The 24,699-nt window shown below is 35.6% G+C and overlaps 1 protein-coding gene across 1 annotated transcript in view; it reads left to right on the plus strand.

Moving 5' to 3' along the window:
- Positions 1–506: 506 nt before the first annotated feature.
- Positions 507–24,699, plus strand: part of WDPCP (WD repeat containing planar cell polarity effector) — a 347,887-nt gene continuing 323,694 nt past the window's right edge. The window contains 6 exon segments of the mRNA XM_047744384.1: positions 507–548; positions 2,678–2,762; positions 7,557–7,604; positions 8,444–8,494; positions 10,411–10,481; positions 10,758–10,817. Of these exon segments, the coding sequence (XP_047600340.1) occupies positions 516–548; positions 2,678–2,762; positions 7,557–7,604; positions 8,444–8,494; positions 10,411–10,481; positions 10,758–10,817 (348 nt within the window). The 5' untranslated portion in view covers positions 507–515.

Raw genomic sequence — 24,699 nt, forward strand, 5'->3', positions numbered from 1 at the left:
CTCTCTGCTCCCAGGGAAATATTAATCCATTTGCATGTCCTGATTCAAATATTTTCTCTTGTGTAAAAACTCGTCCACAAATAGATGTTTTCCTTCATAAAACCCCTATTGTACTTTGTACTTATTCTTCTTTCATTTCACCTTGTGAAATTACTATCCAGTGTGAAAGATTGTAATACACTTCTTGTGTTTTTTTCCATATAAATATGCATAATGTTAGACATATTGAGTAATAGCAGTAGCAGCAACAACAATGGTAACAATAAATTAATTGAATAAAAGTGTCCTCACAGTAGTCCTGAGGTAGGTACTTTATTATACCCATTTTATATCTGGGGGAACTTAGAGAAATTATGTCAGTTGTCCAAGTTGGCTAGCAAATTGAGAAGTTAGAGTAAGAAACCAGGCAGTTTGAGTCTAGAATCTATACATTAAGCTTACTAAATTGCAAATAAATACTTATTTAATTTATTAAATGTTTCTTTAAACAAACATTCCCGGCCTCACCCATCCAAATGAGAAGGGTGCTGTTTACATATTCTAATATGGTAAGTATTTTGGTTTTAAAAAAAGTGTAACCCTAAAGTAATAATCCTGAAATAAGCCTCGTAAAACTAACTGAAAGTAATTCCAAAGACTATGGCTTTGGGAATATTTTGAATATAGTAGCATCGTTAGAGTCACTCCAAAGGAGACAACTCTGAGATAATGCCCAGTTGAATTGAAAAACTTGTAATGAGCTGAATATCACTTTTTCTCTACTGTCTGCTGATAAGGAACTTCATCCTCTTTCATAGTAAAGAGGTCCACTAGCTCTTCTGCCCCCTAACTGTATACAGTGGCAGTCTCCTCTGGTGACAGTTGGATAGATTTGGAGACTGATGAGTCCTTTGTTTTATCTCCAACCTTTAAAGGCGCTTGAGTTCAAGGAAGAGAGTGAACTAGGATCAATCCAAATATCTCTGTTATTTTTATAGCCTGTTTCCTTGTCACCCTTTTCAGCTTCATTTTTCCATTTTCTACCATGCATTTTAATCTACCACCATGCCTGGGATATGCCATCCTTTTACTCACACTGCTACTTGTTCTCCCTCTCACACCTCTAGATAGCCCAGTACCAGAGTGTGCTCTGGTTTTAAGCACAGATTCTGAAGCCAGTCTGCTTATATTCAAAGCCTGCCTCAACTACCTGCTGGCCAGGTGGCTTCTTAGTGCCTCAGTTTCCTCATTATAGGAGTAGTGATGGTACTACTTCAGAGGGTAGCTCTGAGGATTAAATGAGTTAATACGTATAAAATGTTTAGAACAATGCTTGTAATGAGGTCGGTATTTAGCAAATGTTGCCTGTTGTCATCATCATCATTTTCTTTATCATCATTTAACTGGTGAAATCCTGTGTGTCTTTGAGGTTCTGCTAACATTTCACAACTCTGTAGCTTTCTCAGAGCCCCACATTTCTAGGCAGGCTTGTCCCTTTTTTCATGGTGCCACCTTGTTCACTCTGCCATTTCAATATTGGCACACTGCATCTTGTTATTGAACATGCATCTGTTTTTTGATTATTGTAAATACACTGACATCAAATGTAAAGGTGAAGGAAGGACAAAAGAAGTTTGTACTATGTCTAAAATTATTTTGGGTTATCACCCATATGAATAGTGTGAGAAATATTTTTGTCACTCCTAATGTTGAAGAAGCTGGGGGCTTTTTCCTCTGTCTAAAGATGTAATAAAATGTTTTTCAAGCTTTCTTTGTTATTCAGAAATTTATTGGTAAGAGCAATTCTTTTATGATCTCCGTAAAGAAGATATCAATAGTTTATGTATTTCTGATATATAGTGAACTATTCCTATAGTATAGTACTGTATGTATTTCTAAGCAAACATTTGGAAGCTATATAAATTTCTTTCAAATATTTGTAAAATGTTGACATTTTTTTCTGATTCATATTGGCCTTTCTCCAGTAGTCCAAATGAATGAAATACTACTTCATGAAAAAGTATCAGTAATATCCATCCCTAGCCTCTGATATTAAAACTGAGAGGAAATATTCTATGTACTGTTTTTGTTATCTTGTATTTTTTTAAAAATGTATTTAGAGTAGAATTTCTGGATCTATCATGACATGCAGATTAACAAACTAATCTGAATCCTAATGTGGTTTTACACTGTTTACCTGTAAGTAAGTGTTTCTTATAATAGTAACTATATACCATTTACCTTACAAATTCCACTTTAATTAGCTTGTTTGTATGTGGGAGATCATAAATATGTGCTTTGTATATTAAAAATACACCACAAAATGTGTTTCTATGTATTAATTACTTAACAGATGTTTCCTTTTCTTAAAATATTTTAAAAATGCTTAAATACTAAATAATTTTAAATATACTCAGAGCCTTAGAAATCAAACAACTTACTTAAAATTCAAATACATAAATTCTTACCATGTTTCTCAGTGAAATGGCATAGTACATTTAGGAAGAATGTATTTTTCTTTTTTCTAGAGTTTATTTCTGGATAGTTAACCAAGGATATGTTAAAATATGTTTATTCTAATGGACCCCATATCTCAAATATGAGTAGTGTCAAATGATTCTGTTATTTTTCTAGGAGATCTTGGTTTTATTGACAATAGAAGATAATTGTCATCTCTTTTTAACTATTTTTTAAACAGGACAGAGATTTCTTCTGCCATCAGATGTCTTTCTGCTTGACTGAACTGCACCTGTGGTCTTTGAAGAATACCTTACACATTGGAGGTAAATGAGCTCTGGGTTAATTTTAGTATTTTTCAAATATAAGTTATAACATTATAAGTAAGTACTAGCAAAGGTTAGAGCCTAGACTCTCTAGCTAGAGTTGCATAATTTTCTTTTACTTAATGAAAAAATTGGCTAATGAAAAATAATTCTTTTTAGTTACTCTGAATAAGTTATTTTTTCAACTTGAGTTAGATTTTATGTTGTGAAAATTAATTTTATTGGCCTAATGTTTGTTTCTTTTTAAGATAAAATACATGTTCATTTTTTTTCCTGGAAGTGCTCATAACAACTCATTTATATTAATAAATATTTGTAGGCTAGCTAGCTAATGGTAATGGTATTTCTACTTGATATTAAGATAATATATCAAACATACAGCTAAGATGTACAATTATGTTCATGTTTTTTCATTTCACATTTTTGGGGACAGGAGTAGTGTAATTATATTTTAATGATGTTTATTAGTTTTATAGCATAAAGTATGTATTGCTAAGAAATAGGTTTTAAAAAATCTTCTCCTCTTGGATTATCCAAAACAACTCTAATAGTTAGGAGGAGAGTTTTATTTATATGCCTTTAGCATCATTACTAAGAAGATGGTTTGCCTTGCAAATGTAATTATAATTTTACTAAGTTTACTTTGCCCAAAATGTGCTAAGGATAGAATCCAGTTAAACAAGGTAGATTTAACACACATTTGCTTTCTCCCCAAATTCTTCTCAAATGAGAGAGTAAGTGAATTAAAATAAAGAAGTCATGAATCCACAAGGACTAAGAGAGGAGAGGAGAGGAGACTATTGCAATTGGGCAATTTTTGGAAGATGGAAGGGATGGAGGAATTAGCAAACCTTCAAAATCTGAGTATCAAATGTCTACAGAAAAGAATTCCAAAGACAGCCACTTTGTGTCTCAAAATTGTAGAAAGCTAAGTTTGAGAAGCCAGATACTGCAGAAGGATGGGGATTCAGCATGAGGGTGACAACAAAGGGACTTGAAAGTTTGTTTAAGAAGTAGTGAGATACCTCTCATACATGGGGAAGTATTTAATTAGAGAGGCTCTAGACTTGGAAACATCAGCCCCAGGAAAAGAAGACAGGGGAAAGGTTCAGAAGTGAAAACAGTAATGAAGTGAAAACCTACATACTAATGGGTGAGTTCCTCTTAATCCCACTTGATTTTGAAATGTATCACAGCCAGTTGTATACTTTCCAAGAAATAGGGAGTTTGAGGGCCTGGAGCAACTGCATGATCCCAGAGAGAAGCCCTGTAGACATTGATATTTGAGGAGTCCTCCAGTGAAGCACCCTGGTCCCTGGCTGATGAGTTGAAGCCCGCCGGTTGGCAAACCCCATTCGTGTACACAGAGCTTCTAATCAGCTTTCTAGTGCCTCATTTTTAAATATTAAGAGCAAGAAACAAAATACAGAAGTTTCAGAAAACTGGAGAGTTATTCTGACCTCTTGGAAATTGAAAATAGCAGAAAAAATTTTTATACTAAAAAAAAAAAAAAAATTCTCTCCGAAAATAGAAGAGGAAAAAAAAACACACAGGGAGAAATTCAGCTTATTTCACTACTAGTTAAAGTATAAATTGGTCCAACCAGTTTAGGAAACCAGTGTAGTTGAAGCTGTATGTCATGTATTGACCAGTAATTTCACTCCTGGCTATATACTTTAACAAAAGCCCCAACACTTGTGTACCAGGAGACATGTACCAAAATGTTCATAATAGTTCTGTTTATGACACAGGAAACTAGTTCCTTTTCTCATTAAACTACCAGAGCATATGTGTCTTGCCAAAGAAGGGAATTAAATCAGGACAGAAGACACACTTGTCTAGTCAAGAAAATAGGCATTGTCTGTGCATCAAACCTAGAAGTTAGGTGGTCCAGAATAGTACAGGATCATGAGGCTCTAGGGGGAGATATTACCAATGAAAAAAATTATACTGATTGGTCACTGATATATGTCAGGGTATATTGGAGATTTACCAATGAAAAAAATTATACAGATTGGTCACTGATATATGTCAGAGTATATTGGAGATTAGTAAGTGTTAACATTCTTAAAAAATATTTTATTTACTTATTTGAGAGAGAGTGTGACCATGAGCTGGGGGGAGAGGGGAGAGGGAGAATCAGACTCCCCACTGAGCAGGGAGCCCGATGTGGGACTCGATCCCTGGATCCTGGGATCATGACCTGGGCCAAAGGCAGATGCTTAACTGACTGAGCCACCCAGGCACTGTGTTAACATTTTCTTTTTTTTAAAGCAAATGAAAAGGCAATTTTTAACATCAGGGAAGTTGTTTAAAAAAAGGAAATGCAATTATAGTGTACCTTCTCCATGGTTCGGTTGTGAGTATTTATGTATTCATTAATATTGTAAGCACTGACTTAACCAAAAATTGTGCCCTAATTATATTGGGAAGATTTGGAGAAGTTGAAGTTAAGCGTCTATAGGTAGAGAGGGGTACACAGTGGTAAAAGATAACTGAATTCTCAATTTCCATAGTGGATAGGCTATAGATAATATCTACAACTGAAGAATCAAGAAATAATAAATTGAGAAAACTATTTATAAATATGGAGGAATATACAGAAGAAACAACTCATAATTGCAGATAGTTATCTCTAAGGAGAAGGTATTGATGGATAGAAGATACACAGTGTGGCAGTGTTGCTTATGTTGAAAGACTTGAGCAGTATATCAGAATTTTTTAAAACCCTGCACATTTTTGAATTAGATAATTTTAAAAAGATCAAAAGCCAAAAATAGCCATCTTTTTATATCCGCAAAGACACTGGTAATATCATAATTAGTGATATTTTTCTAGAAAGCTCAAAAAGGTATCAATGCAAACATTTTTTAAAAAGAAGTATGAGGTGGGGCACTTGGGTGGCTCAGTGGGTTAAGCCTCTGCCTTCAGCTCAGGTCATGATCTCAGGGTCCTGGGATTGAGCCCCGCGTCTGGCTCTCTGCTCAGCAGGGAGACTGCTCTCCCCCACCCCGCCTGCCTCTCTGCCTACTTGTGATCTCTCTCTCTGTCAAATAAATAAATAAAATCAAAAAAAAAAAAAAAAAAAAAAAGAAGTATGAGGGGTACCTGAATGGCTCAGTCAGTAGAGCTTGTGACTCTTAATCTTGGGGTGGTAGGTTTGAGCCCCACACTGGATGTAAAGATTACTTAAATAAATTTAAAAACTTAAAAAAAAAAAAAGAACTCAGGCCCCTTTATGGTCTTCATAGTTCTGTTCTAGAGTTGTTAATATTTGGCTGCATCTAATGATGAAGAATTACACTAAAGAATATTGCTTGTGTTTATAATGCTTATGGTTCTTAGATTTAAAAAAAAAACCTTTTTATTGAAGTAAGCATATGTATTGCAAAGTATAAAGATCATAAGGGCATGTTTTAAACTGTCAGAGAATAACACACCATAAAATCATCATATAATAAAGTATTATCAGTATCTTAGGAGTCCTACTTATGACCTTTCCCTTTCCCTTATTAGATATTTTCAATCTATCTAATAGAAATAAACTGTATTCTTAAAAGTTATATGTTCTGGGGTGCCTGGCTGGCTCAGTTGGTAGAACATGTGATTCTTGATCTCAGGATTGTAAATTTGAGTCCCAAATTGGATGTAGAAATTACTTAAAAATAAAATCTAAAAAAAAAGTTATATGTCCCAATTAGTGTCATGATGAATAGAATGGAGCTTTAATAAGTACACGGGATTGACTGTTTTGAAAAACTCTATTTAAAAAGTTAATTATATGGGGTGCCTGGCTGGCTCAGTTGGTAGAGTATGTGACATTTGATTTTGGGATTGTGAGTTTGAGCCCCATGGTGGATATAGAGATTACTTAAATAAATAAATCTTTAAAAAATAAAAATAAAAATCGTAGCTGTAATACATTTTTGGGGGGAAGTTTCATGTTTCAGTTTGAGAAAGTTTGGAACAGTTAGTCACTAGGGGGCAGCCTGTACTGCTTCCACTTCTTTAGAAACAGTTGGATCCTTTTGTTAGTAACTAGAATTATTTTGCATGGAGGGAAACAACTGTTACTTAAAGGAAAAAAAAATTTCACTATTCACAGATAGGAATAAAATGGACAAAATTATTTGGTTTTCCTGTAATTCAGTTGAAGGACAGAGTTCTTGGTTAAATCACTGTCAACATCTAGGAAGCCTTGCTTTGCTTTTGTATCCCTGAGAGAGCACCTGAATTAGAACGGGTTTGGAAGATTTTTGAGTCTAAGCAAACTTCAGATAACTTAACCATACTTTCCTCGACTTTTCTCTTTCTCTCCTGGATATTTCCCCCAAGCACCATACTAGATTCAAACTAACCTGGAGAAAAGAAAGCAATAGCTCAGAATCCAACAGTTAGGGCAATTTTTTTCCATCCTCTAATTTCATTTGGCATTGCATAGAAGCAGTTCTTTTTGATAGCACCCTGTGAAAAATATCAGAGGAAGTGTGAAAAGAAAAGTTGGTCTTCCTTGATTTCAGTTAATCTTACTACTCTTTTCCTCATGCCCTTCTGGTTTTGTGTAAATCTTTTTAAATTAGATTGATATACAGTCCATTCCTGCATATCCCTAAAATCTGGACATGAACTCATGTCCAGATACTTTTGAACTTATTTATTTCTAGTAACATAAAAAGATTGTTTCTCTCTTTTCCTACCCACCCTGTAACCCCAGTCCTGCTGTATAATATGGTTTGGCTTCTTATTCTCCAGAACTTTTTACCATAATCTAATTTTATTTCTTCTTTTCCATAGATAGAGACATAGGGATCTATCAGTATTATGATAAGAAAGACCCACCAGGTAAAGCATCTGTTCTACTCAACTAATTTTTATAAATGAAATATTCTGAACTATATAGTACTGACCATTAAAAACTCTTTTTTTGAGCTTAAGTAAATTCTAAAATTAAAAAAAACTCATTTCCATTCTTTAGAAAAATACTGAGGTTGATATCTGTTCTATATAAAATAGAGTAAAATTGAGAAAATGCCATGGAAGGACATGAAAATTGTCATTTTACTTCTGATCCAACTGATAACTGGACAGTCTATTCATGTTTATCTATCAGTGTCCCAGTAGAGGGCATTGTTAATGCGTGGGTCCCACTGTTGCTGGCCTCCCGGATCCTCACCTGATATCTGAAATAGGCATTTCTGAGTGAATGATCAATTTTCTTTATCTGATTAATCCTGTTAATCCCAGAAGTTTCATGACGGGCCAAAAGGTCTTTCTAGCTAGTTACTTCCTGGTTTGGTCTCTGTTGAAGTGGGGCTTTTGTGGGCATCCTGTGTCCTTAGCTTGGTGGTTAATAGGCTAACTTCATGGTTCTGATGACAGACTTAAGCAGCTTCTGTTCTGGACTCGGGTGCAGTTGTCTTCCCTATGTGATGAGACTGTGAGCTTAGGATATTGGCCCACCTGTTGTGCTATGCAAGCCTTTTTACTACAAATTTAGGCAATACCTATATGAAATGAACCCACATTATGGCATATTTTTTCCAATTGCCTTTAAAATTTTAGCATAATTTATTAGTCTCAACAATGTGCGTGATGTACATTATATATTTGCATTTAAAAATACAAAGTAATTAAAATAATTTCCACTTTTTTTTCTTCTTTCCTTCTTTCTCCTGCCACAGTATCAGTGACAGAGCATGGTAACTTAGCAGAAAAGCAGAAACTGGCAGAATGTAAGCTTACTTTATACTTTTTTGTAATTATTATAAAACTAGAACTTTAATATTCCTGAAGATTCAGTCTTAAAATATATTTTAAGCTTTCTGCACAAATAGAAAATGTTACTCCTTCCACATTTCTTAAAATTATAAATTCCCATTGTTTAGGTATATAAACATATGAGTGACAATTATATTTGGTAAGCATTTCTAATTTAGACCATTGAAATCTCTATCCAGTATTGATAATTTATATGCCTGTGTAAACATAAACTTTCTTAACGAACCATATTTATTTATATCATTTAATATATTTAAAATAAGCGTATCAGGGCGCCTGGGTGGCTCAGTGGGTTAAAGCCTCTGCCTTTGGCTCAGGTCATGATCCCATGGTCCTGGGATCAAACCCCACATCAGGCTCTCTGCTCCATGGGGAGCCTGCTTCTTCCTCTCTCTCTCTGCCTGCCTCTCTGCCTACTTGTGATCTCTGTCTGTCAAATAAATAAATAAAATCTCAAATGTATCATATTTAAATTTTGATAACATTTTGTTATCAGAATTTAAATGTTTTACCCATTTTAAGAAAATAAAATTTGTAAAAAAAAATTTGCAATGATTAGTATAGCATTTTATTCTTTCTAGTCTTTTCTGTTCTCAGATACATAAATATATATAATATGGCTATGATGAAAGATGGCTTTAATGACTTGAAATTAAATGTAATTTAAGTTTTATTTGGAATACAGGTGGAGCTGAAAGTCCGTCTTATTCTCTTGTTTTAAATGGGCAAGCTGACAGTTTTTTTCAATGCTGTATTAGTGACTGCAATATAAATTTAAAACTTTGCACATATGCTCTGTACATCATACATTGTGTTTATAGAATGATATTAATTTGCTGAAATAAGATTATAGTAATTCTACTGTAAAATTTAAATTTAAATATCTGTACATACTGTGTATTAAATGAGTATGCACAGAGCATACACACGTATATACAACTCATTTTTAGAATTATTATTTGGGAGAATTCAAAGGTGAATTTATTTTGGGGATGAAATAGATATGATAATGAATTTAACATTTTGTTCTTTTATTTCTTTTCTTTTATTTTTTTAAAGATTTTATTTATTTATTTGACAAAGAGAGAGCACAAGTAGGCAGAGCGGCAGGGAGAGGGAGAAGCAAGCTCTCCGCGGAGCAGGGAGCCCAATGTAGGACTTGATCCCAGGACCCTGGGATGATGACTTGAGTCAAAGGCAGCTGCTTAACCGACTGAGCTACCCAGGCGCCCATAATTTGTTCTTTTAAAAAAAACTTTTTAGTTTGTTTTAGGCTAACATTGAGATTCTGCTAACTAATTTTCTCTTTTAATTAAATGCATTTAAAACAACAAAAAAGGCTTATCATTATTGAATTGTGGCGTACATTTTAAAGAGGTTCAGTTTAAATAAAAAAGTTTTAATAGGTGATGCTTACTTTTATTCTGTGCATGATATTTTGTGTTTTATTCTTTCCTCAGTATATCCATTCACTCTTAGGAATTTTCAGGTCTGAGAGGGTTATTTGCAGAATTTGGAATTTCTTTTGGATTGAACTTCTAATGATTTGTATGAGAAAGTTCATTCTCTGGTAAAGAGTTGGTCATTTACAATTAGGTACCAGATTCACAGGACTGGGAAACTTTCCCAGGGATTCTCTGAGCTCTCTTGGTTGTCATCATAAAATTATGATCACTGAGATTGTTTTGTGGTAAAAATCCTGTTCCTATGACAAAGCCTTTCAAAAGGCTGTTATTTGATGATGGAAATGAAGCTCACTTCCTCTCAATTAAGGAGGTGTTTTATTTTAATCCTCCTAAGGCACACTTCTAAGCAGAGTTTCCTTTTTAAATCATGTTTAACTAACTGTAGTACATGTTTCATTTGCCAGCACGAGATTATCTGTGGACACTCAAAAATAGACGCCCAGAGAAACTTCGAGACTCACTCAAGGAGTTGGAGGTATCTTTCCAAAAGTTTCAAAAATGGCAACAAACAAATTTGTTTTAAAAACATCTTTCAACAGTTTTAATTTTCATAAAGGATCAACTCTCCTGGTGATGATAGCTTTGCTTTTGTCTAGTAAGGAGTTTCAAAACAGTTGCATCTTTGTGTGGCAAGCTGATCTTTCTTTCTTTCTTTTTTTTTTTTTTCGTGTGCTTGCCAATCTGAAGCACTCTAACTGATAACAACAATGTGTATAGCCAACTGCACTCTCTCTTTTTCTGTTTCCTTCAGGAATTGATGCAAAACAGTCACTGTGTGCTGAGCAAATGGAAGAACAAATATGTCTGTCAGGTAAAATGGTTTGACATATTTTTGCAATGTTTAACCAGTGGAACTGAAAACTATGCAGTATTTGGTATTCTTGTGTTTTTGATAGGTAATGGACAAATACTTTTTAGGAGTGGATATTTCATAGTTTGAATTCTAGTCATTCTAGAAGTAACATTATATAGATTGACATAGGCCACCAGGCTGCCTCATTAATTAGTTTAGTTGTACTGACACTATGAACACTAATAAAAATGGTTTTTTTTTTGTTTATATTTGCCTGAATGTTGTATTAGATGTTCCCTGGCATAGATTTGATAATATTTTTGACTGAAGATAAAGCCACAGGACAGAAGGTGTTTTGGCATATTACTCTAGTAAACATTGATGAGCACCATGCTTATGGAAATCAACAAGTGGTCTAGAGTTAGACTTAATGTAACAAGACATTTGCTCTTATTTTTTTGAATCCTCTAAGTTGTGCTATTTAATATGATAGCCACCAGTCACCTGTGGCTATTTAAAAATAAATTTAAACTCATTAAAATTAAATAAATTTAAAAATTCAGTTCCTCAGTTGTACTACCCACTTTTTAAGTGCTCAGTAGCCAAATGTTGTCATATGGACAGTTAGATAAAGAACATTTCCGTCACAGAAAGTTCTGTTAACACAGTTAGGGCCTAGACAACATGAGCTACATGTTGAATGGGTCTAGATTCAGGATATAATAATTAGTAACCATTGATCAGAAAATAATGGACAGTTGGTTTAGCTTTGTTTTTAGGCTTAATAAATTCTAGTTGCCTAGAAAAATCTTATTTGCTTGTGATTAGAAGAATCATTAGTCGTATTCTGCTCATACATGTAATTGAAGTTATATCAGTATAACTAATAATTATAACTGTTTTATGGAATTGAATATCCTGTATGAATTTAAAATCTTACTTGTTTATAATATGATTTATTTTAGGTCTAACTATTCTTGTTTGAAGTTTAGGCCTTTGGCTCTATCCATAAATCTGTAATGTTGAATTTGTAGTTATTATGAATATATCTTAATTGACTATTTGAATATAGATTATCATTTTAATGAACTCTAGTTCTTCTTCATTTTTTGTTTAAACTAGCTTACTTTTACTCCTGAAGGTAACTAGTTAACTCCTCAAATGGCATAAATAATTTTTTTCCAGACTGTTTATAAGGCTGAATTAATATTATTAGCAGCATAATACATTCTAAATTTGACTTTGAAGTCTATTCAAAAGGATGAGATTATTTGAAAATTCATAATTTGTTTTCATTAAAGTTTTAATCAAACTTTAAAACTCGAATACAAAATATGCTCCAGAAAGTTTTAAATTTAGTATAACTCATTGTATTTCTCAATGCCATTACTCACCTTAAAAGCAGGCTCAAAATAATTTGACTGGAGGGCAAGCCTACTATCCATAGTAAGAGGTCTGTCTCGTGGCCTCCACCCTAACAATTGCACAGGGTAAGTTAGAACATGTTAGGCATCTTAAAATATGCAGTGAAGCATCCCAATATTCCATCCTTTTTTTTTTTAATTTGATTTTTTTGAAAGATTTTCTTTATTTGACATAGAGAAAGCACACAAGCAGCAGAAGAGGCAGAGGGAGAGGGAGAAGCAGGGTCCCCGGTGAGCAGGGAGCCTGATACAGGGCTTGATCCCATTACCCCAAGATCATGACCTGAGCTGAGGGCAGATGCTTAACTGACTGAGCCACCCAGGCACCCCTAAGCAATCCTTTTTAAATAGGTGCTATTGCATTTTAATTTTTAAGCAAGTTTGTGTGTGTTTGTATGTAGGGAGAATAAGGAGGAAGATGTCCTTCACTGTTAAATTACTTCAATGCAGAAAAGGAATTTTCATGATAGGATATATATATATATATGTGTGTGTATATATATATATATATATATATATATATATATATATATATATAAAATTACTTCTCTAATTTATACCAGACTGACAGTAGTGGTTTCTTAGTAGTAGTGACAATGAGTCACTTTTAATATTTCCAATGAAATTTATCTTTTTTTATGTTCTGTCATATTTTGTGCTTAATTTTTGAGGTTGATAACTTATTCCTAAAATAGACCTTTTAGTATCAACACATTCTTAATGTGATGATACATTTTATATACATAATTTTTTTTTTATTTTTGGGGGGATGCTATTTTTTTTTTAATTTTTAAATTTTTTTATAAACATATAATGTATTATTAGCCCCAGGGGTACAGGTCTGTGAATCACCATCATCTCATTGTGGTTTTGATTTGTATTTCCCTCATGCCAAGTGATGTGGAGCATTTTTTCATGTGTCTGTTGGCCATCTGGATGTCTTCTTTGCAGAAATGTCTGTTCATGTCCTCTGCCCATTTCTGGATTGGATTCTTTGTTCTTTGGGTGTTGAGTTTGATAAGTTCTTTATAGATTTTGGATACTAGCCCTTTATCTGATATGTCCTTTGCAACTATCTTCTCCCATTCTGTCAGTTGTCTTTTGGTTTTGTTAACTGTTTCCTTTGCTGTAAAAAAGCTTTTGATCTTGATGAAATCCCAATAGTTCATTTTTGCCCTCGCTTCCCTTGCCTTTGGCGATGTTCCTAGGAAGAAATTGCTGTGGCTGAGATCAAAGAAGTTGCTGCCTGTGTTCTCCTCAAGGATTTTGATGGATTCTTTTCTCACATTGAGGTCCTTTATCCATTTTAAGTCTATTTTCGTGTGTGGGGTAAGGAAATGGTCCAGTTCCATTTTTCTGCATGTGGCTGTCCAGTTTTCCCAACACCATTTATTGAAGAGGCTGTCTTTTTTCCAATGGACATTCTTTCCTGCTTTGTCGAAGAGTAGTTGACCATAGAGTTGAGGGTCTATTTCTGGGCCCTCTATTCTGTTCCATTGATCTATGTGTCTGTTTTTGTGTCAGTACCATACTGTCTTGATGATGACAGCTTTGTAATAGAGCTTGAAGTCCAGAATTGTGATGCCACCCGCTTTGGCTTTCTTTTTCAATATTCCTTTGGCTATTCGAGTTCTTTTCTGGTTCCATATAAATTTTAGGATTATTTGTTCCATTTCTTTGAAAAAAATGGATGGGATTTTAATAGGGATTGCATTAAATGTGTAGCTTGCTTTAGGTAGCATAGACATTTTCACAATATTTGTTCTTCCAATCCAGGAGCACAGAACATTTTTCCATTTCTTTGTGTCTTCCTCAATTTCTTTCATGAGTACTTTATAGTTTTCTGAGTATAGATTCTTTGCCTCTTTGGTTAGGTTTATTCCTAGGTATCTTATGGTTTTGGGTGCAATGGTAAATGGAATTGACTCCTGGATTTCTCTTTGTTCTGTCTTGTTGTTGGTGTAAAGAAATGCAGCTGATTTCTGTGCATTGATTTTATATCCTGACACTTTACTGAATTCCTGTATGAGTTCTAGCAGTTTTGGAGTGGAGTCTTTTGGGTTTTCCACATATAGTACCATATCATCTGCAAAGAGTGATAGTTTGACTTCTTCTTTGCTGATTTGGATGCCTTTAATTTCTTTTTGTTGCCTGATTGCTGAGGCTAGGACTTCTAGTACTATGTTGAATAGCAGTGGTGATAATGGACATCCCTGCCGTGTTCCTGACCTTAGTGGAAAAGCTTTCAGTTTTTCTCCATTGAGAATGGTATTTGTGGTGGGTTTTCATAGATGGCTTTGATAATATTGAGGTATGTGCCCTCTATCACTACACTTTGAAGAGTTTTGATCACGAAAGGATGCTGTACTTTGTCAAATGCTTTTTCAGCATCTATTGAGAGTCGATTATACATTTTAATAAGATAGATTGACCTCCATACTGTCCATCCTGATTAGTCCCCACATCTTTAGGGCCTTTGAAAGACCTCCTAACATTATTTATCCACTTCCTCAGTTTCTAAACAAGACTGCAAGCTAAGTCTTCTAAAAATATGTGTGTATGTGCATTATTTTAAGGATCTCTAATATTACAGTAAATCAAAAATGTGGTGCTCAAACTATATTTTTAAAAGGATCCCCTTAACCTTTTGTTAGTTTCAAAATAAGTATTCCCCAAGTTATTCAAGGGTCCTCCTTTTGTGAGGTGTGGTGACTCCAAACATAACACAGGCTTAAATTTTTATTAGTAGTTTTCCCCATATATTTAACATGATAACTGACCACAACATAGTCTTAAAAAAGGAGCGAAATTAAAGTTCCTCAGTACCTTGGTGCTAACATAGTTGAATTCTCAGTCTTTGGTTATAGCCACTCCTTAACTAATGTAAATCTTTTACCCCCCCCAAAATGGCAAATTTAAGACTTTACAGAATTTATCTTGGTTGTCTTCTTTTTAAGGCATCCTTATTTCTTCAAAAGGTCCAGTTGTTGAGCAATTAGCAGGGCAACTACAAAAACATAAAGGATTTCAGAGGATACATTTTGAGGTTGGGTTTTTCCCTCTGTTGAATAATGGGATTTTATAGCTTGTCATCATAGTCAACGCTTAGTTCATGTTGTTGGTCCAGTGACCTACAGATTGTACCATTTAAGAATGATTCCCTTCACTTGCAAATTCAAAAGTTTATAAATCAGGACTTACTTGTACATATGTCCTGTATGAAAATTGTTTTTTTTTTTTTAAATTTTATTTAGTTATTTGACAGACAGAGATCACAAGTAGGCAGAGAGAGAGAGGAAGGGAAGCAGGCTCTCTGCTGAGCAGAGAGCCCGATGCGGGGCTCGATCCCAGGACCCTGAGACCATGACCTGAGCCGAAGGCAGAGGCTTAACCCACTGAGCCACCCAGGCGCCCCTGAAAATTGTTTTTTAAAGTTGGTTTTTCAGACTATCCCTTTGAATAGAGAAATGCATTGAAAGTATGAGATGTAATTTAGAGTTTTATTCTCATTAGCTATCAAAATATTTCTCTCTTCTTTTTGTTCTCCTAAAATCATTTTATTATAAGAAAGTGTTTAATAGGGGCACCTGGGTGGCTCAGTAGGTTAAGCCTCTGCCTTCGGCTCAGGTCATGATCCAGGGTCCTGGGATCGAGCCCCACATCGGGCTCTCTGCTTGACAGGGAGCCTGCTTCCTCCTCTCTGCCTGCCTCTCCGCCTACTCGTAATCTCTGTCAAATAAATAAATAAAGTCTTTAAAAAAAAAAAAAGTGTTTAATAATTTCCCCTTTGAATTTCTTAGACCATTTTACAAACTTCATTTTATAAATATTTTACAAAGGGAATAATAGTTTCACCATTGGAGACTATTAAATTGTATACCAGTATGGTGGAATTTCTAAATTCTTTAAATTATTGTGCTTCAAGTCACATTCATATTTACAGGTTATTCTGCAATTATTTAAAAGCAATGTTATCATTAAGTTAGATATAACCTCAATTATGGTGATTTTAGATTAAATTATTTGACTCGTGTATATAGATAGTCAGCTACAAAAGTATATGATATAGTTAGCTATACCCTGATTTCTTTCTATAACAGTTACACATTTCTAGGTATAATTTTAAAATGCCAGTGGTGCCTGGGTGGCTCATTTAAGCAGCTGATTCTTGGTTTTATCTTGGGTCATGATCTCAGGGTTCTGGGATGGAGCCCTGCATTGGACTCTGTGCTCAGGGGGGAGTTTACTTGGGAATTCTCTCTCTCACCCTTCCTCTGCCCCTCCCACTGCTCATGCTTTCTCTCTTTAAGGTAAATAAATAAATCTTTTAAAAAATGCCAAGAAAAGATAGTTTTCTTTTTTGGTTCTTATAATGAATTACTTGAGATGCTATGTAAAAATATAAATTATTTTCTAAGCCTATCACAGATAAATTGTGAATTTTTGGAACTCATTTTATCATAATTTCCTCAGTTGTAGAATTAATAGCATCATTACCTGATCTTTCCTTTCATCAAATTGCATTGAAAATCAGTTTGGTTTTCTCATAAAATAATTGACAAACCATGACTTTAAGTTACAACTATTAGAAGCAGCATATTACTTATATAAAACCTATCACACTGTATTTATTGAGTGCCACCATTATGGGATGCACTAAAGAAGTGTAAGATGTGGGCTGAGTTGCCAGTGTAACCTGGTCAAGGAATATAGACACATGAAATCACTAAGACACTATGAGTGCTAACTAAGACACTATGAGTGCAAGTTGTAGGATTCCAGGTAGAAAGATAATAAAGTTTAGTGAAAAGATAGTTTAGAGAGTGAAAAGAGTTTAGAGAGAAGGCATAGAGATTAGCCTGAGATTAAGATGCAGGCTAAAACAGGAAAGCTAGAGGCAGTTTATGTAAAGAACAAATGAGATAGGATCATTATTTTCTGGAAACATCAACCCAGAGGGTTTCTGGACTTGAAGATGCTAAGCACAATACATAGTAAAAGTGAGGTGACTAGACTAAGAATAATGGGATTAAATGTGTGAGATCTTCCCCAGCTCCTCCCCCTCTCTAGGAGTGAGATATATGTCCCTGTGTAACCTGTTTAAAGGATCCTTCTCTGAAAAAAATAAATTATTCCCCTACCCCACCTGTCAACCCAGAGCAATGGCTATAGAAACCAATATTTGGTAGTTTCCTTTGAAAAGGTAGATGTGCCATCCAATATTCTTATAGTGGAGTTATAAGTTAATAAGCCTACCAATGCATAACAAGCTCACAATCAATTTTTTTTTAAAGATTTTTTTTTTTTTATTTGACAGAGAGAGAGAGAGAGAGATCACAAGTAGGCAGAGAGGCCGGCAGAGAGAGAGAGGGGAGGAAGCAGGCTCCCTGCTGAGCAGAGAGTCCGATGCGGGGCTCGATCCCAGGACCTGGGATCATGACCTGAGCTGAAGGCAGAGGCCTTAACCCACTGAGCCACCCAGGCGCCCCTCACAATCAATTTTTAAAGAGACTTACTTTTAAATATAACCAGAGAGCTAGAAATTATACTTTTGAAGAAATTCTGCATCAGTAAATCCATATCTTTGTGAGTTTAAAACAAGAGGATAAAGAACCAGGGACAGTGCAATATACAGAACCAAATTCAGGGAATTAAAATTAATCCCCACAGAGATGTAAGAGGAGCTGTTGCATCTTTGAAATAAGAATAGGAAGCTATTTTTAAAAAATGATCCTTGGGGGAAAAGAGCAGAGGCTCTTGGGAATTAAAAATATGGCAGCATTTTAAATAGAAAAATTAATAAATGAATTAAAAGAGAAAGTTGAGATAACCCTGTACTGCAGAACAGAACGGCAAAAGGACATATTAGTGAACAATAGGCAATAGAGGATAAGGAAATTAGAGTATTAGGTCAGAAGGTTTAATATCTAAATAATAATAAGAAAGAGAAGGGAAGAAACAAAAAAAATAAAAGAAGAAAAATTCCCATAACTGGAAGATGCTTGTTTCCAGTGTGAAAAAACCCATGACTGAAAAAGATCAATATAAAGGTGTATTCTGTGAATTTTAGGAAATCAAAGCTAGAAGATCTGAAATGCTTTCAGAGTAGAAAAGAAAATAAGATACATACAGAGGAATGGGAATCAGATTTCCCAACAGTGACACAGAGAGAAGACAGTAAAATGATGCTTTCATAATTCCAAAGGGAGGTGATCTATATGTAGAATTCTAAATTGTCATTCAAACAGGACATTTTCAGATTTGTTAGCTCTCAGAAAAATTTACCTGCCAGGCACTTTACTCAGGAATTTATTGGAAGATGTGCCAGCCTAAAAGCAACAGAATAAACCAAGAAACAAGATTTCTTGGCATCCAAAAATTGGAGGATCTTACATAAGAAAGAAGTGAAGAGAAGTCTTAGGATGTAAGTGTGCCTTAGGCCTAGAGAGCAACTAGTCCAAACTGGGGCAGGAGACAGAAGATTCTACTAGGAATGTTGGAGGGAGGAAAGAAAAGGAACTGATAAATCTAATTTCTGATCTGATACAGAACTTTAAAAAATAATAAGTAAAAGATAAAGGATATAAGAGAATTATATCTTGATTCATGATAACAGGAAATCAGTAAGTAATGACTAAATAAAGAAATAACATGTGGAAGACATTGCTAATTGCTTGCCCAATATCCATTTTTCTTTATGATCAGACCCTGATGTTCCGAGTGGCAGTGTGACCAATGTAAAGCACTCAGTTACCCTGTCCCTTTATGAAGCTAGAGATGCCCATATGAAGTAGCTCTGGCCAAAGTAAGCACAGGTCACTGGTAGGACTTACAAGAAAGCTTATTAAAGGGGCCAGACTTGCCTGGGATGTGCCATTTCAATTTCGGCTCTTTGCTTTCTTCTAGTCTGGATCTGAGATATGCTGAGGTTCAGGGTCCCGCCTTTGACCATTTTCTTTCACTCAAGGTGTATATATATATATTTCTTGTCTACTATATCTCAGATAGTATTCTAAATGCTGGGGATACCGGTTAACAAAAAGACAAAAATAACCAATATTCCTGTCCCCCTGTGGTTTATATTCCATTAGGAAGATATGAAAATATTGATAAGTCAAATTTAGAGTATGTAAGAAAGTAAAAAACTGTTAGAGACAAAGCAAGAAAGATAGGGAGTTCTGCATGGGGGATGGTGGGGCATGATGGGCCTGATGTTTGGTGACCAGGAAAGGCCTTACTGAAATATCATGTTATTAAGACATGAAGGAGCAAGCAGTGTAAGATATCTGGAGAAAAGGGTTCCAGGTAGAGGGAACAGCAGATACAAAGGCCCTGAGATGGGAGTTATGCCTGACATGTTTGATGAACAGGAAAGAGTCTATGTGACTAGAGTGGAATGAGCAAGGAGAAGAGTAGCAGAAACTGAAATAAGAAAGGAAATTAGATATGAGTTATATAGAACCTCTAGGCCTTTGATAGGACTTAGCTTTAACTCTAAGCGAGATAGAAAACCCTTGAAAGGTTTTGAGCATAAGAGAAACTTGATCTAATTCACTTTGCAGTTAGATTGCTCTGGGTATTATGATAGGAACAAATTGAAGAGAAAAAAGATGGAACAGGTTAGAAGTCTGTTGCCATGGTCCAGGTGAATAATGGTGGCCTTGACTGGATGGTAGTGATTGAGTAGTGAGAAGTAGCCAGATGCTGGGTATATTTTGAATTTTGAGCCATCAGAATTCACTGATGGATCAAATGTGGTAGATAGAAAAAATTTCTGAGCAGTTTGAAGAATGGAATTGTCATTTATTGAGATGGGGGGAGATGGAAAAGTGACATTTTTGGGGGAAATATAAGTTACTCAGTTTTGGGCATCAATGTTTGAAAGACCATTAGATATTTAAGTGGAGAAGTCGAATAGTTGAGAAAAAAGTCTGGCTGGAGAGATAAATTTGGGAGGTAGCCTAACAGATGGTATTAAAGACAAGAGATTGATGAAGATCACCAAGGGAGGGAGTTTAGATACAGAGCTAGAGGAAGCTGAAGGGCTGAGTCCTGGGGTCCTCCAGCTTTTGGGGATTGGAGATAGAGAAAGGGGGAGATGGAGCAAGGAGTCTAAGAAGGAGTAGCCAGAGCATATTGGAGGGAGTGTGTATCCTGGAAACTAGATTTCAAGTAGAGAGTAAAGTGTTACTGTTACATAAGAAGCCAGTATCAAGATGCCTGAGATGGACCATTGGATGGAATAGCAGGGAGATCACCAGTGACCTAGATAAAGGCAGTTTCAGGGTATGGACATGAGCCTGGTTGGAATATATTTAAAAGAAAATGGGAGGAGAGAAATTAGGAATTAAGATATAAGAAGGGGTTATGTTACAAAGGAAAATGGAGAAATAGGGCAGGAGCTTGAAGGAGAAGTGGAGTCAAAAGAGGTTCTTACTTCTTTTTTAGATAGGAGAAATAACATCTTAACATCTGTTTCTGTTGGTATGCTAATGGGAATGATCCAATAGGAAGGGGGAAAGCTGATGCAGGGAAAGAGAATTAATTGCTGGGGTAATGTTCACAAGAAGCCACTTAATAAAGGAGGGAGGGGACAAAAAGTAGTTGCCTGGTACCTGATGATATCATGGACCTGTCTTATCAGCCATGGACTGCCTATCTGCAGCTTTCTGGTTCTTTGAGGAAAAACCCATTCTGATAAGTGATGGGGTGTGTGTTTGTTTGTTTTTTAGGTTTCTTTTACATGCACCGAATACCATTCTAAGTGACAAAACATGCTTAGAAATGTGGGCATATAATCAGAAGGAGCTACTGTAAAAGTTAAAAATGGTCTCATTTGCAAGTGACATGAAAGGCTGTGGTGGGATTGGGCAGTAAACAGTTGTTTTAATATTCTTCGACATTTTAACAATTTATACATGTATTTCTTTACATGTTAAAATCTTTTTTAACCATGCCAGAGTTCTTCTAAGAAGCAGATATAAAGCTGTAGTGGGGGGGGGGGGGCCGCCTGGCTGATTTATTCAGTAGAGCATGAGACTCTTGATCTCCACATCACAAGTTTGAGCCTCCTGTCGGGCATAGAGATAACTTAAAAAATAAATAAATAAGAATTAAACAGAAGATGTACTAGGAATGCAGGAGATTTATGGGGGAGATGTGAAAAATAAAGGGGGAAGGGAACAAAAATACATGGGAAGGGCCTTTTGACTGGAATGCTGGTCTGAACTCTGTGAAAGGAGAAGGGTATAAACAATGTGAAAGAAGATTGGGTATAATGGGCCTCAGGCTATAGCATGGTGCTGAGAAAGTTTCAGGGAGGCTAAACGGGTAGTCCCTGAGCCAAAGTTGCTCATTAGAAGAGTCCCCTTTTCACCTAGCACCTGACCATGCTCAGACATTGGCTAGTAGCCACCAAGGGGAAATACAGCTTTGTCCAACTATGACACAGGTTCCTAGCCTCTGGTCCTCCTGAAGAAGCTCTGAGTGCTGCACGTCTATGACCATCATACCCACAAAGATTTACATTAAAAATAAGAACATGTGGGGGCGCCTGGGTGGCTCAGTGGGTTAAGCCGCTGCCTTCGGCTCGGGTCATGATCTCAGGGTCCTGGGATCGAGCCCCGCATCGGGCTCTCTGCTCGGCAGGGAGCCTGCTTCCCTCTCTCTCTCTCTCTCTCTCTGCCTGCCTCTCCATCTACTTGTGATCTCTCTCTGTCAAATAAATAAATAAAAATCTTTAAAAAAAAAAATAAGAACATGTGTCTCTATGTTTGCACATATACAATAGTGTACCTGAATAATCTTAATGTTCAGCTAGCCAGTTTAGTATCATGCCTTAATAATTACTCTTTATTAGGCAAAAAATTAATTCTTTTCCAGGAAAAACAGAAATAAAATTTACATTACATCTTGATTATCACAATCCGAAGTTTGATGACCTATGACAATTCATTGATAGGGTCAATATTTACTCTTAAAAATACAGTAAGATATGAACCCAGTTTTGGAATGTGGTTATGACATAAAATTTTGATCTCTATAGTAATGTATCTTAGTATCATCAATTAACATTTCCTTCCTGTTCTTTTCATAAATGGTTCTTTCTTTTCTTTTATTAATTGTTTTCATTTTAAAGCATTTCTTTAAAGAAACTTGTAATTTCCCTGCCTCCGCCCTTGGCATTCATGTCTAATAATGTTTTGGAAGCTTCAAGGTATTTTGCCCCAAAGGAAGCTAGTTCAGGACTATGAATTTCTCTCATATACTCAGTTATAGTTAATAGTAAATATATGAAAAGCTAAATTAATTCAAAATCTGAATAATCTGTCTCTTGTTGATTTTTATATTTAACAAAATAGAAACAAATATAGAAATGCCATTTATCTACTTTTTACTATTGTAACTAGCAAATGAGAAGACATTTAATGCATTATATTTGGATACTTGCACTGAGATTTTATACAAACACCTAAAATATTTTTTCAAATTTAGAACTTTATATTGGGTGCATAGGTTGGAATGTACCAATTAGAAAAGTACATTTATAAAACAGGCATCTGAGGTTAGTTTTGAGAACCTAACAATTGTACATTCATGGTATTGGAGAATATTGTTATATATATGCCAGTGTCAATGATAGAGAAAACATATCAGGTGTTTTTGCCAATTGTAACTTATATCTTTTATTTAAAAAAAAGTTAAAATAGAATTATTAGGTTAGCAGATATATTGCTTAAGTGACTATGAAATGAAAAGCATTTATAGCTATGCTTCTTATGAAATAGTGTTATATATAAAATATTTATTCACAGTGGCTTTTCACAGTGAAGTACTTGTCATTTGGTTGTCTCCTTGGTCTAAGTAGAAGCCTAGGTTGAATTGTGAGATCCCAGTTGCCACTGCGTGCTAAATAAATAAATCTTATATTCTGCCATAATAGAGGAACGGTCCCTACTCCTGTTTGAGGCCCAGCCTCTCTGCTTCTATGACTTTGACCTAAATCCACAGCTCTCAAACTCTACACTGAGGCATCCTGGGGACTACAGTGAATTCACAGGAGTCTTGTAGGATATTAAACATTTTCAAGGAAAACACAAGACTTCCAGAGCTTCTGGATGGCTCAGTGAGTTAAGCATCTGCCTTCAGCTCAGGTCATGATCCCAGGGTTCTGGGATCAAGCCCAAGTCGGGCTCCCTGCTCGGTGGGGAGCCTGCTTCTCCCTCTCCCTCTACCCACTCCCCTATGTGCTTGTGCTCTCTCTTTCTCACTCTTGCTCTATCTCAAATAAATAAATAAAATCTTGGGGAAAAAAAAAAAAACACAAAACATCGGTCAGACACCACACAAACAGGTAGCTCCAGGTAGTGCAGGGTTTCACCATGAGATCGCATTGCATTCTTTTTGAGGATGTCATAGTTATATGAAGCTGACTTTTCAGGATTTGCTGTGTTAAGAAGCAAGGACCATACAAGACTTCACATAGAACAGGAGCAAGTATGAGGGTGTCCAAGCTTATTTCAAGGTTTGAAAAGTTGTGTAGTGCCCAACTTCCATTAGTTCACACATCACACAAGTAACTGTGGTTATTTAGGAATTAATTTTTTTTTTCTTTCAATCCCTGTTTGTTATGTTTTCAAATGGCTACTGAAGGGGCGCCTGGGTGGCTCAGTGGGTTAAGCCGCTGCCTTCGGCTCAGGTCATGATCCCAGGGTCCTGGGATCGAGTCCCGCGTCGGGCTCGCTGCTCAGCAGGAAGCCTGCTTCCCTTCCTCTCTCTCTGCCTGCCTCTCTGCCTACTTGTGATCTCTCTCTGTCAAATAAATAAAATCTTAAAAAAAAAAACACAACAACAACAACAAAAAAAAACAAATGGCTACTGAATTGTTGGGACATAAATACTTTAGTTGTTGGAGTCTATTTATCAAATGGACCTGCAGTTCCATTTGGCCTGGGGGTACCATAAGATTACCGAGACCTATAGGGTGCCATGAACTGAGATACTTTGGGAGCCCCTGGCCTAGAGTTTGGCTCCCATGCCCTCTGGCCTTCTCAGGACCCCACATGATTATAATTTCTTTTATCTGTAGCATAGTGGTGGAAAGCACAAACTGCTTCATTCTTCATGGTATCAAATCTTGGCTTTACTAGCTATGTGGCTTTGGGAAGTTACTTTACCTCTCTGTGCCAGAGTTTATTTTACTATAAAACGAAGATAAAAACTTACAAGTTTATTATAAGAAGTAAGTTAATATATATAAAATGTTCAGTTTCTGGCACAGACCTGGTTTTTAAACTTTCTGTTGACAGGATCTTTTGAATCAACTTTGGATTTTTTTTTCATTTTTTAAATTAACATATAATGTATTATTTGTTCCAGGGGTACAGGTCTGTGATTCATAAGTCTTAAACACAATTCACAGCACTCACCATAGCACATACCCTCCCCAATATCCCTCACCCAGCCATCCCATCCCT

This window comes from Lutra lutra, chromosome 9 (assembly GCF_902655055.1).
Source record: "Lutra lutra chromosome 9, mLutLut1.2, whole genome shotgun sequence".
Taxonomy (NCBI): domain Eukaryota; kingdom Metazoa; phylum Chordata; class Mammalia; order Carnivora; family Mustelidae; genus Lutra; species Lutra lutra.